This window comes from Quercus suber, unplaced genomic scaffold, assembly GCF_002906115.3.
Source record: "Quercus suber isolate HL8 unplaced genomic scaffold, Cork oak 2.0 scaffold_504, whole genome shotgun sequence".
Classification (NCBI taxonomy): domain Eukaryota; kingdom Viridiplantae; phylum Streptophyta; class Magnoliopsida; order Fagales; family Fagaceae; genus Quercus; species Quercus suber.
The window spans coordinates 468,225-484,750 of NW_027069953.1; the positions used below are offsets into that span (position 1 = coordinate 468,225).

The 16,526-nt window shown below is 35.0% G+C and overlaps 1 protein-coding gene across 6 annotated transcripts; it reads right to left on the reverse strand.

Annotated features, from left to right (window-relative positions):
• Positions 1–3,679: 3,679 nt before the first annotated feature.
• Positions 3,680–9,362, reverse strand: LOC112010704 (pentatricopeptide repeat-containing protein At4g39530). Of its 6 annotated transcripts, none has more exons than XM_065763385.1 (4): positions 6,145–9,362; positions 5,355–5,431; positions 4,806–4,870; positions 3,680–4,023 (listed from the first exon to the last, which is right to left on the reverse strand). In XM_065763385.1, exon 1 carries the CDS (start codon positions 9,291–9,293, stop codon positions 6,732–6,734), a length of 2,562 nt encoding a protein of 853 aa, XP_065619457.1. In that variant the 5' UTR covers positions 9,294–9,362; the 3' UTR covers positions 3,680–4,023; positions 4,806–4,870; positions 5,355–5,431; positions 6,145–6,731. The 6 variants fall into 6 exon arrangements, with proteins under 6 accessions (XP_065619457.1, XP_065619461.1, XP_065619459.1 ...); XM_065763387.1 differs by lacking the exon at positions 3,680–4,023 and having other exon boundaries at positions 4,030–4,870; positions 6,145–6,239; positions 6,353–9,362; XM_065763386.1 differs by lacking the exon at positions 3,680–4,023 and adding an exon at positions 4,030–4,676.
• Between the last annotated feature and the right edge of the window lie 7,164 nt (positions 9,363–16,526).

Genomic DNA, 16,526 nt, shown 5'->3' on the forward strand with positions numbered 1-16,526 from the left:
CATGTGGTTGAATTCAGGTATTTTGTCCTCTCCCATTAACCACACTTTCATTACACTTGTCCCCAAGGTTGATAGTCCTGAGTTGGTAACTGAATTTCGCCCTATAAGTCTAAGTAATGTTTTGTACAAAATCTTCTCAAAAGTCCTAGCAAATAAGCTAAAAAAGTTCCTGCCTAACCTTATTACTGAGCACCAATCAGCATTTGCAAAAGACCGGCTTATTACAGACAACATCCTAGTGGCTTTTGAAACGTTACATTGCATGAAAAATCAAAGTTCTGGTAAAACAGGTTTTATGGCCCTCAAGTTAGACATGAATAAGGCCTATGATAGGGTCGAATGGACTTACTTGGAAACTCTCATGGTGAAAATGGGTTTTTGAGCAAAATGGATTACTCTGATTATGGCTTGTGTGAAATCGGTCACTTACTTGATTTTGATTAATGGAGACCCCCAAGGCCTTATTACACCATCTAGAAGGATTAGGCAAGGTGATCCCTTCTCTCCCTTCCTTTTCCTCTTATGCACGGAGGGGCTGCATGGTTTGATTGAAGATGCTGCTAGATTGGGTAAGCTTAGAGGCTTTTCTCTATACAAAAGAGGCCCTAAACTAACACACTTGTTTTTTGCAGACGATAGTTTGTTATTTTGTAGAGCTAATTTTGAGGAATGCAGCAATATTCTTAAGCTCCTTGGGGAGTATGAACAATCATCAAGCCAAAAGATCAATAAAGAAAAAACAACACTTTTCTTCAGCAAATCTACCCCTCAAGCAACTAAAGATACTATCAAAGGACTTATAGGAGTTCAAGAAATCAGGTTCTATGAAAATACCTTGGGCTTCCATCTCTGGTGGGAAGAGGTAAGCTTTGCTATGGGGTGTTTTAAGCTCCCTTTGGGCCTTTGTCATGAGATTGAAGCTATGGTCAAGAAGTTTTGGTGGGGGCAACGTGGTGATAGAAGAAAAGTCCATTGGATGCGGTGGGATGTTCTTACCAGATCAAAGCTGGTAGGTGGCTTGGGCTTTAGAGATCTAATTCATTTTAATGATGCTTTTTTGGCGAAGCAAGCTTGGAGACTGTTGAATAATAGGGAATCACTTTTCTATAAGGTTTTCAAGGCCAAATTCTTTCCCCATTGCTCCATTTTAGATGCTCAGCACTCGGCTTTGGGTTCTTACACTTGGCGAAGCATTCTTAGAGGAAGGGATGTCATCCTTGAGGGAGGGGGCTGGAGGGTTGGCAATGGCAAATTCATTAAGATTTGGCAGCACCATTGGCTGCGAATTAAACGTCCAAATAGAGTTTCTTCCCCAATGTTGGAGTCTATGGAGGAGGCGACTGTTGATTGCCTGATTAATGCTGATACTAGAAGCTGGAATGAAGAGATGATTGATGGTATATTTATCCCTGAGGAGGCTGAACTCATTAAAAAGATCCCTATGTCCCGGTTTAAGGCTGATGATTCTCTTTTTTGGCCTCTATCTCCAAATGGGCAGTACTTTTGCAAACTGGGGTATCGGTTTCTAAGAGAAGATGTGGACTTCAATCGGCTTGAAGAACCTCCAGATTATGAAAAAGGCTTGTGGAAGGTAGTCTGGTCTCTTGATGTCCCAAACAAAGTAAAACACCTTATTTGGAGAGCTTGCAAGAACTCCCTCCCTTCTAAAAGGAATTTAGTCCGTTGACAAATTATTAATGACCATTCTTGTGACAAATGTTCAGGTGGTAGTGAAGATATTCTTTACGCGGTGTGGAGCTGCTCTAAGCTTGATAGGGTTTGGGGTGCTATGGTGTTGTAGGGGTCTCAGGCTCATACTTCTTTCCAATGCTTTGGTGAGCTTATGGCCTAGATTTTAAATAATGACAGAGCTCTGGAATTGTTTGCAATGTTGGTTTGGTCCATTTGGACTCAACGGAATCATGTGAGGAACCAGCAGCCTTGTTGTTCCACAAACCAGTTGGCTCAGTTTGAAATGGACAGGCTCAATGAATTCAGAGCAATTAAACCAGCAGCTTCAACGGCGTTAGTAGTAGACCTCTTGGTCTCCCCCTGCCTAGAATGTCTTCAAGATTAACTATGATGGAGCACTCTATTCAGACACAAACAAGTCGGGTATTGGTGTGGTTATTCGTAATGGAGACGGCCTTGTGATCGCATCTTTGGCCCAACCTCTGAACCAAGATTTCAAAGCAGTGGAGATTGAGGCTCTGGCTACTTCCTGTGCTCTTGAGTTTGCTACTGACATTGGTCTTGATAATGTTATAGTGGAAGGTGACTCATTGGTAGTGACGCAAGCTCTGAAAACAAAAGATGTGGGGTTGGCTGCTTATGGATTGTTGATCAGGGATGCTTGTTCCTTAGCTGGAAATTTCTCAGAAGTGTCATACTCTCACATAAAGAGAGAGGGCAACAAAGTGGCACATTGTTTAGCTAAGTTAGTTGTTAATTTAGCAGAGTGTGTAATTTGGATGGAAGAAGTTCCTCCTTTTATCTATCATCTTGTACAAGCTGATTTGGCCCCTCTGGTTCAATAAAGTCTGATGTCTTCTTTCTCCAAAAAAAAACAAAAAAAAAACAAAAGATTTGGGTATTTAAAAATGATTCATGTTTCCATACTAGACAATCCGATAAAAACTATAGTGTAGGCCACCAAATCCAACAATCCTATGTCATTCTTGTGATCCTATCCTATCCAATTCTAACTTACATCCTACAAATCCCCTCAAAACTAAACTAAAAGTATTAAACCATACCAACGTCAGCTTTTGCTGTTCTTAATGATAGTGTTAGGTGACAAGGAATTTTATAGTCTCCAATAAACCAAAAAAATAGGCATGTAAACGAGCCAAACTATGTAGAGTAATGCATATTCAAGCTTGGCTTGTTAAGAAAATTTAAAAGATTAAGCTTGGCTCGAACTTGTGACAAGTCTAAAAATAGTGTTTGAACTTGAGCTCGTGGGAAAGCTAAAAAGCTTGAGCTTAACTTAGCTTAGCTTAATTAATTAGTCAAGCCAAGCTCAAGCTCAATGTCAAGCTCAAACTCGAGCTCAGGTCAAGCATTTAAGCTTGAGATCTAAAAAAATGACATTATCAAATGCTTAAATCTCTAAAATTAAAAAAAAAAAAATTTATATACTAATTTTATTATGCCTCTAGTTCTACTTATTATTAGTCATTATTCAAATTAAAAATTTATATAATTAAATTTATTCATTCATCATTCATTATCTACGGCTTCAGAAATTGTTCAAAATACAATTTTTACATTCACATTAGATGGTGAAGAACTATAAAAATACTTGTTTGTTACTATTATGAATGAGAAAATACTAACATGTTTCATAACTTTATTTTAGATGATTGATAGGAAAGGATTATATGTGGCCCACTTAATTAATTTATTTATTTTAAAATGTAACTATAGTCTAGAGTGGTTCTTAGTCAATTTAAAGGGATAAAAAAAATTAAGGTAATGGGTAATAGTCTCATGTTGGCCATGTCATTATTAAGATATGTGTAATGAGTATATTTAATTAACACATATAAACTTATAATTGAGTCTATGCTTGAACTATTTTGTATTAAACCTAATAGCTCATGAGCTTGTTTGTAAACTTTTTTTTTTTTTTTTGAGCTCGGCTTGTTTATTAAACGAGTCTAAAACTAAGGCTTAAACTTGGCTTATTTATAAACAAACAAATATGAACAAGTTTTTTATCGAGCCGAGCCCGAGTTGCTCATGGTTGGCTTGGTTTATTTACAGCCCTAGGAAAAAGGGACGCCAGTCTATTGGCTCAACAGTTTGCTTCTCCAATTCAGACAGGTTGGCAATTTAATCCAATCAATTCAAAATCAATTAACCTACATCAAATTGATCACCCCTACTACAATGTGAAGGAATGCAACCTTTTTTATTTTATTTTTAATTTGATTAATAATATCTCTTCAAAGCTGTTTGGCAAGAGCAAGCTACTCCACTTCAGCTAAATAATCATCATTTTTAGCTGTGGTTCCTACTCTGCAAAAAGCAAGCACAGCAGATTTATTAGTATCAGTTACTCAGTAAAAAAGAAATTTCACGATCAGAGAATCATAAAGGACTCGAAATGATTGAAAAATCTGAATATAATGAGGACAGTATCAATAATAATTTGAGGAAACATAAAGGATAATTTTTGAAGGGAAGGAAGATAATTAGATAGGAGAGCAAGGAAAAGAGGCTTATTATGTTGCCATTATTAAATTGGTAATGACAGAGAAGGAGCATTCATCGTCATTCTGAAAAGGTATGCTCAACATAGCCCATTCTTGCCCAAAGCAAATTGAGGCCTGGCTTGAACTTCTCTAGCACCAGTCATGGGCTTTCTCACCTGAATCAACCAGCCCAAGCGAGCCAGTCCTAAGCTCAGAGCTCGATTATTCCTATCTCAATTTCCCCTACTAAGCAACTAACCGTTGCATTTCAACCATTCCATTTAAGAGACAACTCACAACCACAAAAGGAAATCTCCGTTCTCCAGGATTGGCTCCATGTAATACCCATTCTGGCAGGAATGCAAATTGGTTTCTCCAAGAAGCCAATGTCTTAAACCAACGTATTGCATCATGAAGTTAGACCATTCCAAAAAATTACTCAGCGATCCTCAGCCTCAATCATCGTCCACATCTTCTCTGACAAGCATCACCCCATAAGCATATACACATCAAGAATGCCCTAAGTTTTTATCATTCTAGCCATTCCCCACCAAAGCTATTTAAATATATTTATTTCAAAAAGAAAGAAGCTTAACAATTAGTTACCCCTCAGCATCAAAATAGCCGTATGCACAGCATCATCAAGCTCCATATCATCTGTGTACGGTGTACTATAATGGAAAGGGAAACATAGTCAACTTCATATTCAAGTGACAGAAGAATTGGCAAAACCTAACAAAAAAAAATTTGGGGGGTAAAGAGTGTGTGGGAGTGGTTTTGACAGATAATAAAGTTAAGTGAAAATATCGTACATCGGTTATTGTAAAACACATAAATATATCAATGCAAGTCGATATAGTAACTCTATGATGGATCGATAAGAAAATGGTATAGGACATGCAATGTATATCTTCTGGAAAACCATGTTGCTAGATGAATGTACTCAGTCCAGCATGCATATAAGGCTAAATGCTCCTAGAACCAGATCATGTAATTGCATCATAAAAAGTCACAAACAGAGTGCATGTGAAAGGATTACATTCTTTAATCTCAACTTATTGTTAATATTAACAACATAAAAAATTTAGAATAAGGAAGCAACAGCTCTTAAACCAGTTTGAAATGTAAGTGGCAACAAAATTCTAAATCAAATACCTCTTCTCTAGGAATATTTTTGCATTTGAAACATTCTTCCCCATTGCCAAGGCCTTCCATGAGAAATAGTAATCCACCTACAGAAAAATATATAATAACAATCAACAATTGTAGAATTAACTTATATGCCAAAGTACTAGAAGAAAAGATATAATTTTACTTTCATCAAATAATTATACTCTCTTTTTATGCTACAACCTGAGTGGAAATTTCACAGTTACAGCTGGCCAAAATGCTTAAATTGATTAAAATTTTAATTTTTGATTGAATCAAATTAGTTTACTTATTAAAAATCCCCCTAAAAAGATTTTGCTAAACAGTAAACTCTCACAATCCAGCTATGATCAAATTGTAACTCAGCCAGCCGTATGACAAGATCTGTAGAGAGCTAATATTGCATAAGTGGTACTATTGGTTTGTACTCTTCTAAAAGAGTCTAGAATACTCTAGTGGTGAGGTGTCTCCACCAACTGCCAAGAATATTCTTATCCATTTGTAACTAACTCTCCTATATAAGTGAATAATAGAGGATGAAGGCTGTACAATTTTCCTTAGCTCCTCTTTATGAATACCCTTCTAAAGATTCTTCACTAACAGCATCAAACTAATCTCTTAAAGAGTAAACTATATTATAATTGAGACAAGGCAAAGACAAAAGAATTTTATAAATTTAGTGCAGAAGAAGGTTACTGTATGCCAACAAGTTCAGAGGTGCAACCTATTAGATGATCTAGACATAAATTGCAGCCAGTTAGTAACTATAATTTAAAGCTTATCAGGGAAACATTACCAGGTATAATTGTGGCCCATAGTCATCAAATCCAGTAACCAGCAGAAATACTCCGCCTTACACCACTGTCATGACCTCATTGCATGTTATGTGATCTAAAGCAAATCCAACAACTCTAGTCATTAATTCTTTATATCCAATCTTGCAATGTAGAAGATTCAGAAACGTTGTCTCATTAAGGTAGCATAAAAAGCAAGGAGCTGCTCACAAAGGACCAAGTTGGGCTTTTGTGACGTTGACATGAAGTAGCTTAGAGTTCTCAGTGTATAAACTTTCTTTTCTTACAAACTGCATGTGGATGGAGAAATACATTTTAAATGTGCATGTAGCCATGTACATTCCCTTTGGTCTCCCTCTTAAGTTGTAAATACCATGCCACAATTCAGCTAGATTGTTATTGCATAAGTTATTACTCTTTCCACTAGGATAGTCCACAAAAGCCCAAAATACAAACATCTTCAGGATGCTGATCCCTTCAAGCTCAGGATCACTCCGATAAGCTGCATGATGGAGCACTTCATCCTACAATAGCTCAGGAGATCAAAAGCTTGGCCTTTTGAGGGTGTTAATTACCACCATCTTTCCTCTTAATCAGTCATGAGAAGCATAAAAGTGTCAGGCACATAACCAACCCCTTTGATCTGCAGAATTAAATTGTCCAAAACTGAATAAATAAGATTGGCCTTGCTGTGAGCTCTATCCCTTGCAATAAATGAATGAACGTCTTTATTCAGTTCAATCCAACTGCTTCCGGGTTCTTTTACCACCCCATTAGAGTCCATTCTTTTCCTCAGCCTTTTGACATCTTCCCACATACCTTTAGATGCAAAAATGTTAGAAAGTAGAATGTATGATCCACTATCTGTTGGATCAACTGAAATTGCCATCTCTGCTGCATATCTCCCGATATCAACATTACCAGCAACTCTACATGCACTGAGCAAGCTCCTCCATACTACTGCTGCTGGTTTTATTGGCATTTTATCAATAAATTCCCTTGCCTCAGTGACTCTACCTGCTCGGCCCAAGAGAGAAACTATGCAAGTATAATGATCTGTTCCCGGTTCAATTCCAAAATGTGCCATTGATTCAAAGTGACGAAGCCCATCTTCTACAAGCCCTGCATGGCTACACGCTGAGAGCACACCCACAAATGTGACATAATTGGGTTTTACTCCCTCATCTATCATCCCTTTAAACATCTGAAGAGCGTCTTCTGCTTCCCCATGCTGTGCATATGTTGAGATCATGGAATTCCAACACACAACATCTCTCCAAAATGTGGAAGTAAATGTTTTGTGGGCCTCTTTTATACATCCGCACTTAGCATACATATCCACGAGGGAATTTGTGACAAAAGGGTCAGAGTCTACTCCCAACTTTATGACTTGGTTATGTAACTGTTGACCATGCTGGAGACTTGCTAGGTTACTGGCTGCAGTGATCAATGCAGCAAAAGTGAATTCATTAGGTGTTTTCTTTGACAACTGTAATTCTGAGTAGAGTTTGAGAGCCTCTTCATTTTCCAACTGTTGAGTATATCCAAAAAACATTGCATTCCATACTACAATATCTTTTTCATTTATCTCATTAAATACAAGCCTAGCATCCCTTACACAAGAACACTTGGAATAAACATCTATCAGAGCACTGCCAGCAAATACATCCAGGGAGACCCCATACTTGATGATCAGGCTGTGAATTTGCTTACTCAGTTCTAATGTCAATAGTGCAGCCGATGCACCAAGAAGGCTTACAAACGTCAAGAGGCTTGGTGCTAACAATCTAAGCCTCATCTCGCAGAAAAGATCCAATGCTTCATGCAACTTCTCTTCGCTTGAGTATCCTTCTATCATAGCATTGTAAGATACCACGTTATGATCAGCCATACCTTCAAAAACTCTTCTTGCATCAGTCAATGAATTGCATTTTGCATACATATCAATCAAACCATTTTTCACAAAATTATCATACTCAAGGTTTGCCTTAATAGTGTAACCATGCACCTGTCTCCCATGTTCTAAAGCCTCAAGTGAACCACACGAAGTGAGAACACTAGTACAAGCAAATCCATCAGGCTTCCAACCCAATCTGGCCATTTCAGCAAACAGCTTCATGGCCTCCAAATTGAATGAATTTTTCATGTACCCTGCAATCATTGTGGTCCAGGCTATCATATTCTTGACCACCATCTGATCAAATAAATTTCGTGCTGTATACACTAAGCCACACTTTGCATAGAAATCTATAAGCACATTAGTTACGGAAACATCCATCTCCGTTCCCCTCCTCAACACATAAGCATGAATTTGCTTCCCTCCATCAAGAAACTCAAGCATTGAACACGCACTCAAAACACTGGAGAGCACATATTTATCAGGAACAACATCAGTTTCTCTCATTTGTTCAAACAACTGCAAAGATACTTCACCTCTTCCACTTTTCGTGTACCCCGTTATGATTGTAGTCCAAGTAACAGCAGTCTTCTCTGCCAAAACATCAAAAACCAATCTTGCTTCATCCAAATCACCATTCTTTGCATAAAAATCAATCAAGGAGGTACCCACATAGACATCTTGTTCAAAACCAGTCTTAACAACATAACCATGCAGCTGGGCACCTTCATAAACTCCACCCAATTGCGAACAAGCCCGAAAAACACTAGCTAAAATATACTCATTAGGATTCTCATCACAACTAGTGAGAAATTGGGTAAACACAATGAAGGCCTGTTGATTAAAACCATGTCGGGTGTACATAGATACCAATGAAGACCAAGAAATCAAATTCCTTTGAGACATTACATCGAACAACAAGCGTGCATCGCGTAGACGACTACATTTAGAGTAGCTGTGGAGGAGAATGTTGGCAAGAAAGACTTGGTTATGAAAGCCAGAGACGACAAGTTGAGCGTGAAGTGTCTGGTAATACAAAATGGGGTTGTGTGAGTGTGATGGGGGTATTGGCAATTGCAAAAGGTGGGCAAATTGGTGGCTTTTGGCTCGACGTGGAAGAGGTTGCAGAAGATGAGGTGGTGGTGATAAAGTGGTGGAAGAGTGGAAGTGGAAAGCATGATGCTTGTGAGAACAATGTCTTAATGTTAGGTGGTAGTGCTGGTATGTAAATTGCCAATGCTTTCTCATACTCATACTCTCTCTATATAAGCAGAAACTACTGCTTTCTTTCTTTCTTTTCTTTGTTTCTGTCTTTGCCAGAAAGAGAGTCAGAGAGGTACCCAAGATTAAGATGAAGACTACTAGACTTTGCAGACATGGGTCCAGCCCAATCAACTCTTGGACCACAAGGTCTCATGATCTCTAGGAAGAGATTGGGCTAAATTGGCTTCTTTAAAAATAGGAGTCCAAAACAAATAAGCCAGGGCAAGGCTGGGCCTAGTGAGTTGTGGTTGTTGTCAATTTTATCATTTTATGATGATTCCATTCCATATCAAACAAAACAGTACCAAAAGTGTTTGATGTGAATGGTGATGGAGTCATTTCCTGAGGTGTTGTCAAGGCTAGGGCTGCGGGAATGGGATGAGAGTAGTGGGCGGTAGGGATTGTAGAGTGATGATTCACGTCTATTTATTACACCAACTTGGAAAATATCATTGGTACAATTTGTAACTTTAATCTTTACTTTCTAGTTTTTTGTTTTTTTTTTTTTTAACAAGACAGAAAACGACACTAAATTATTGAGGACATTTTAGATTCCTTAATACTTCCTTTTTCTTTTTGTCTTTTTAAGCATGTACCCAGGGATTATATTTATAACCCCTCCCCACTCTTTGCCTCAGCGGTCCTCCCTTGTAACCTCTACTCCTTGTAACCTTCAAGGAAGAATTCTCATCCAGTATGTTATAGATTTTATTCAAGTCCTTTTAGAGGAGAAGGTAGATCTATCATCAAAAATAAAAAATAAAAATCACCACTCTCCTCCTTAATACAATGTTCGATGACCCTCCAAAGTTTTAAGGCCAATTATCAGTCACATATAAGGCTCTAAGATATGATATCAATTGAAAAATAGTGTTTACACCCCAAACACTTATGCGACATTAATTGATTTATTTAACAAATTAAGGGTGTTCCAAACATATAATCCAATCAAGTATTTCAACCACAGTAATCAATCACTAAATCTAAAACAATAATAATGAAAGTTATATATAGGCACACAAATTTCATAATGAAGTGAAAAACCAATGAAGAACATCTTCAAAAGAAAACCACTCCAATGATCAAATCCTATACTAAATTCACTAACAAATTGTTTATAAGAATCTACTATTACGTTGTCAAACCTTCAATGTCAATTTAGTGTCTATCACCATTTTTGTTCAAGTGAGCATTTACTAAGATTTGAGGGAACTTTCGGAAACACAATTTTGTTAATTTCAAATAGTTATATATCTCTCATTTCGAATTCAAATTAGGTCAAAATTGATTTAGACAAAAAATCATATTAACTCATTATCTTTGAGCAAATCAAAACCTTACGACCTTTAATCACCTCTTAATCATACCCAACTATAACACTATTCAAATTATTCAACCCAAATACATCCATAAAAGCCTAACAAAATTGATTCAAAAGAGCAAGCACTTTAGTTGATCAATATTACCTTATTTGAACTCTAATCTACAAAATTACTTCAAATTTAATTCAAACTCTAGCTTAAGAGTAGGCAACAACCACTTAAAAAGACTAAAACTAATCATACCGAGTCAATAGAAGTTAATAATATGCAACATCATAGAACCTTTATTTCCTTTGCATAATTGGCAATACTTGTTGTCTTCTTTATCAGGGGTAGGTCCATTAATTTTGTGTTCCATGAATTGGAAGGCAATTGTTGTCTTCTTTATCAAGGTAGGACCATCAAGTTTTATCTCTGGCGGAGGAAGCAGCCAGAGCCAGGTTCCCAAGTCCCAAGAGTGGAGAACCGTATATACCTATATGTACTCAACTTTATTGACTGTCACGCATAGATGCTTTTGACATTTCAATATAAGTCCAAACTCCAAAGGCAGTAACATAGGTTCGTGAGCTAGAAAAGCACCTGTAAAAGCTGTTTGGGTTTGGCCCTTTTGGCTTTTGGGTTGGAAATTGCTCTAGAGAGAGCACATACGACAAAGTAAGGGAAAAATTTAGCTCTCACGTTAAGAGGGAATTTTACGCGTGGGTCTTATCACGAGACTTACTTCTTATGTGGGAGGAGAAAATATTGCTTTCAGAACATTAAGGGAGAATTACTCAAAGTAAGACTACTGTGTCTATGTTTGTCAATTTTTATTTTAAAAAAATATTAAAACCACAATTTTTATCACAATTTATTTGCATGAAATTGCAAATGGTGGAGTAAAAACAGTGAGGGTACAACTCCACCACCGTGGCAAAATTTGTAATCCTTGCTCTTTTATTTTATTAGAACTTGTGAGATTCGCAACACTGCAACGGTGATGACTGAACAGTGAACACCCGCCCTACACGCTACACATACAATACAATGCTCCGTATTCCATAATAACACAGACAGGTACAGCACACGTGAGATGTGTGGGCTTGATTGCGATTGTGATGTGGCAGTGGCAGTGGCAGTGGCAGTGGCAGTGGCTTTGGCATAATGCACGGACCACGTTGTACTAGATACTGTAGCAATTGTCACTCACCCGACCCTCATTGTCTCATATTATTTTTCTGACACCGTACTTTTGTTCCTTTTCGATCGGCTATTCTCGTTTTTATATGCCGTCAACGATACCCTATCCCTCCCATTTCCCTTATCTTTTCTGGACAGGTTCCATCTTCCAACTTTTATGTGCATCTGACTGCTTGTGCATGCTGTTCAAATACTACTAAGATTTTACTAATGGGTGCCTGCGTTCGTTAATCAACTATTTTAGTACATTTCTCATGGAAAGATGAAAAAATAACTATAATTTTTTAATAATTTTTTATTAAAAAAAATTATTAATAAATGGAATTTGTTAACCGAACTCTTACTAATAGAACATCTTTTATTATCTATATATATAACACTAATAGAACATTTCTGTCTCTCTTTTTTCATTTTTTTTATTGGGTTAGAGATAATAAAAAATGCGTAAGTATGAGACCCTACATGCTCAAGACAACCAAAAAGGAGATGGACACACAAACGCACTCATTAGTGGGAGGGAGACTCAAACTCAAGACGAAAGTTCTTGTTGATTCAAGTTCTTTACCACTCGGCCATTTGCCGTGTTGATAGATATTTCCTTCTATTTACTATATTCTACTTTTATTAATATGTTCATTCGTGAATAAGTGTGTTGCTACAACTGATAAAGGAATGGATAACTACTTTTATGGGAGTGTTGGGGCTAAGGTTTGCGTTTCCTAAGATTTCATAAGACCTATAAGATATTGTGTTTAAAATTTCTAGTAAGCGTCTTGAAATTAATTCTGAAAAATTCTTTTTTATAATTACCTAATTTCTATGCGTTAGAGTTGGCTCATATTTGACATTGGACTATTGGCTCGGAGGCATTGCGGGTGTAGCCCAGTGGAGTAGAGCACAATGAGCAAGACAATACTTTTCTCATATAATAGATTACATAAACACAATTGTAACCCTATTTTCTCATATAGTAAATTATTAGCCACTTCCTTCTTTGAATGTAAATATATTGCTCAACTACGTAAATTATATGCGTTGACTTCTCTCCTTTTATTCTTTAATCCTTAGGTAAACATATTATTTTACAACAACACGGAACGATGGGACTAAACATACCCAGAAGTATAAGTAGGTATTTAAAGAGTTTTAAATTTCCATGTTAGGGGGGAACAAAGCAACGGATTGTCTCTTTCAAAATTGTAACATAATCAAGAAGTGAAATCTATACAAAATTTGAAAGAAAGTATTATGATTGAAGGAGGAATTATATGAGTAATTTTTTTTTTAAATGGAATTTATAAATTAAGTAGAAATTAGGTTCATGACAGTTTGGAGTTTCAAACTCCCCAAATATTCGCAAGTATCAGGTTAGCTACTTACATCGCTAAAGATAATTTCTTTTTGGAAAATTCTCAATTGAATCAATGTCAAAGTTTTCTCTACTTTAGAGAGTAAACCCTTGAAATATAACTCCAACAGAATCTCTAAATTGCAAAAAGTTTTTTCTCATGAATAATAATCACTCTCTTGGTCTCAAAAGTTAATGTTCATTAGCAAAATAATTTTTCAGGATAAAAATGTTGAAGTCAAACTAAAACATTAGTTTCTCTTTCACTCTCTCCTTTCAAAAGAATGGAGAGAGATTAAAAATAAAAAATAAAAGGAGATTAAAGTAAGAATAAAGAAATAATATTTAAATACAATAAAGAAATTAATCAAATGATAGAGTGTTTACTGAAAATTGAAAAGAGTAGGAGGTCAGAATAAATAATAATAATAAAAAATTACTCTCCAAATTGGATGAAAATATGACTAGACCGCTAGAAATGCTCTCAACCTAGCTAAACTCACATCACATCCACTCAAGCTTGAGCTCATCTGGATAGATATCTTCTGGACGGATGCAATTTTCCAATTTCACTAAATGGTCTAATTTATTTTAAGGATCCATGCACAGTTTAGAATCCTTTAATTTACTATAACTTTCCTTTAAAACAACTTTAGCTGCCCATCTAATTCATTGGGCTTACGATACAAGTGGACAGTAAGAATTATTTTGGAAGTGGCTTTAACTATCTTGATTGCTAAAGGCTTTGTAACTGAACTGGCACATTCTCATGTATAAAATATTTAAGGGTTTAGAGAAAAATGGTACGAGCTGCTGAGTTAGTAGCATGTTATAATCATCTAAATAATAATAATAACCATCTCTTTTTATGTGCTCCTTAGTTGAGTTATTATTAAGCAAAGTGGTGTTTTTTGAAGTGAGTTAATTTTTTGCCTCCATTGTTCCTTGATTTTTCGAATCATATTGCAAACAATAGTAAAAACAAGGTGATATGTTATTTTAGGAACTTCATGTAGTCCATACAAAATTCAAGTTCGACCCCTTTTTTTTTTTTTTGAATAAAAAAAGAAGAAGTTTTTGATATAAACTCATCAATCCCAATGTACAACTCTATGGTGAGGTCTCAAGTTTATTGAGGTAGGTTTTTGGTAGTTTCCAATCCTAGATGGTTAAATGAAATATCTGCAAATCATTGAAGTAGACAACGGTGGATCTAAGGTTTAGAAGCGGGCCTAGTTAGGTCGTTCTCTATGATAAATTATATGGTCTTCATGGTAGACTACGTCATTTGTTTACTATTCTAATGAAAGACTCCTACCTATTTAAAATTGTTAAGTTACTATTTAGTTTTTATTTAAAATTTCACAATTTTAAACAAGTTAAAATTTTTTACTGGAACAGTAGATTACATGACTTATCTATAATGAGAATCTTATAATTTCTCATCAAATAACAATAGTCTAGTCTTGTCAAGAAGAAAGAGGTGGAAAGGATATTCCTCCAACTACGAGTTACAGTGTTTTATGTACTAGGCTCATATTAACTGGGAGAATGGGGTTTATAATTAAGAGTAGAAAATAGACTGTTATATACATCATCCAGTAATTAAGGTAATTTAAAAGAATTGAGATAAGCACAAGTCTTGAGTATATTATTGCAACGTACTGTGTAATCATCAGTCATCATATATTGAGTTGTACTGCCATAAAATTGTTTCTCTGTTGTTTTGAAATTTATAAGTTTGCCCTCGCAAAAAACGAAACTTTCCCACAATGAATGATGAGCGATGAGTTTGCCTTCATTAAAGCAACTACTACCTGTCCAATAACTTTCCAACCTGCAAATTGATGAGTGATGACATTGACAACAAATAATCTCTATATTTTTTTCTTCTTTTTCTTTTTAAATTAAGTTAAAATTCTCACATAGAGATTATTTTTATTATTATTATTTTTGGTTAAAATGCAAAAAAATTAATTAAGTTTTTTCAAATTTTATTTCAATCCCTTAAATTTGTTTTCATTTATCTCAGTCATTTAACTATTAAGTTTATTTAATTAATATTTTTTATTAACATTTGCTATATGTTGTGGTTAATTTTTCAATTTAAAATTTTTTTTTAAAATTTTTTAAATTAAAAAAAAACTCAATTAATGATAAAAAATATTTTTCAGATTTTTTTAAAAAAATTTAACAAAAGTTAATAAAAAAATTTTAATTGAATAAATTTAAAATTTAAAAGACTGAAATAAATAAAAGTAAATTAAAAAACTAAAATAAAATCTAAAAAAATATAGAGCGTCAAAAACACGTACTAGCTTCAATAAATAGCGGATAAACATTTAATTTTGTAAACTTTGAGGTAAGAATGTCAAAAGGGGTATTAGTGGAAATCCACGTATAGGACCCCCCTCCCCTTCATAAACCGCCCTCCATACATCAGAAGGTTGTGATCTGTGCATGTCCTTTTTCATGTGCAAGTAGCTATTTATTATTATTAACAATTAATTATTACAATAAAATAAATAATAATCACATGCTCACATTATTTTAAGGGATGGATGAATTGGAAACTTGCAATTGCAATGTCAGAGCATTAGCATTGAGAAATGCTAATGCCAAATTTAAGGAAAATTTGAAATTTTAAACTCCAAAACCATCTGCATTGGAGAATGCTAAACTGCAGTATTGCAAATTTTTTTGCAATACTGTTACAGTACAATTCTAAACATAGAATTGCATTGTAGCAAGTATTGTAAAAAAATAATAATATTTTATTATGTAGAGAGAGGAGAGAGATGAGAGAGAAAATATATAATTTTGAGATATATTATTTTATTATGTAGATATATTATTTTAATGAGTAAAAGAGGGAAGTAGAAGTTTAGGATGTGGAGGTATTGTAAAATGGTATGCTATAATGATAAAGAAACTTTTTAGAATTGTAAAATAGAGTAGCATTGGAATTTTCTATATGAGATTATGTGTGACCATTGCAAAACATCCATCTCACTATTTTGGTACATTTTAGAATTCATTTCCCTTCCTCTTATTGGATTCTGGAACATATGTTTTGAATCTTTTGATGAGTCATTCACTATTTTGGTGCATTTTAGAATTCCTTTCCCTTCCTCGAATTGTTGTAACTATATATTGGAAAGTGCTACAATCATAACATTTTTACAATAATTCATAGGTTGTTAATTATTATTGGTTTTAATTTAAATCTACCGCTAAAATTAGTTTTTTGTTAATCAATAACAATTGGTAATAACCTGCCACGTATGATTTGTTATAAAAATGTTGTAAACATAACATTTCTTACTATGCATTTGCTCTATCTCATTTCTTTTAATTAATTACTTTATAATT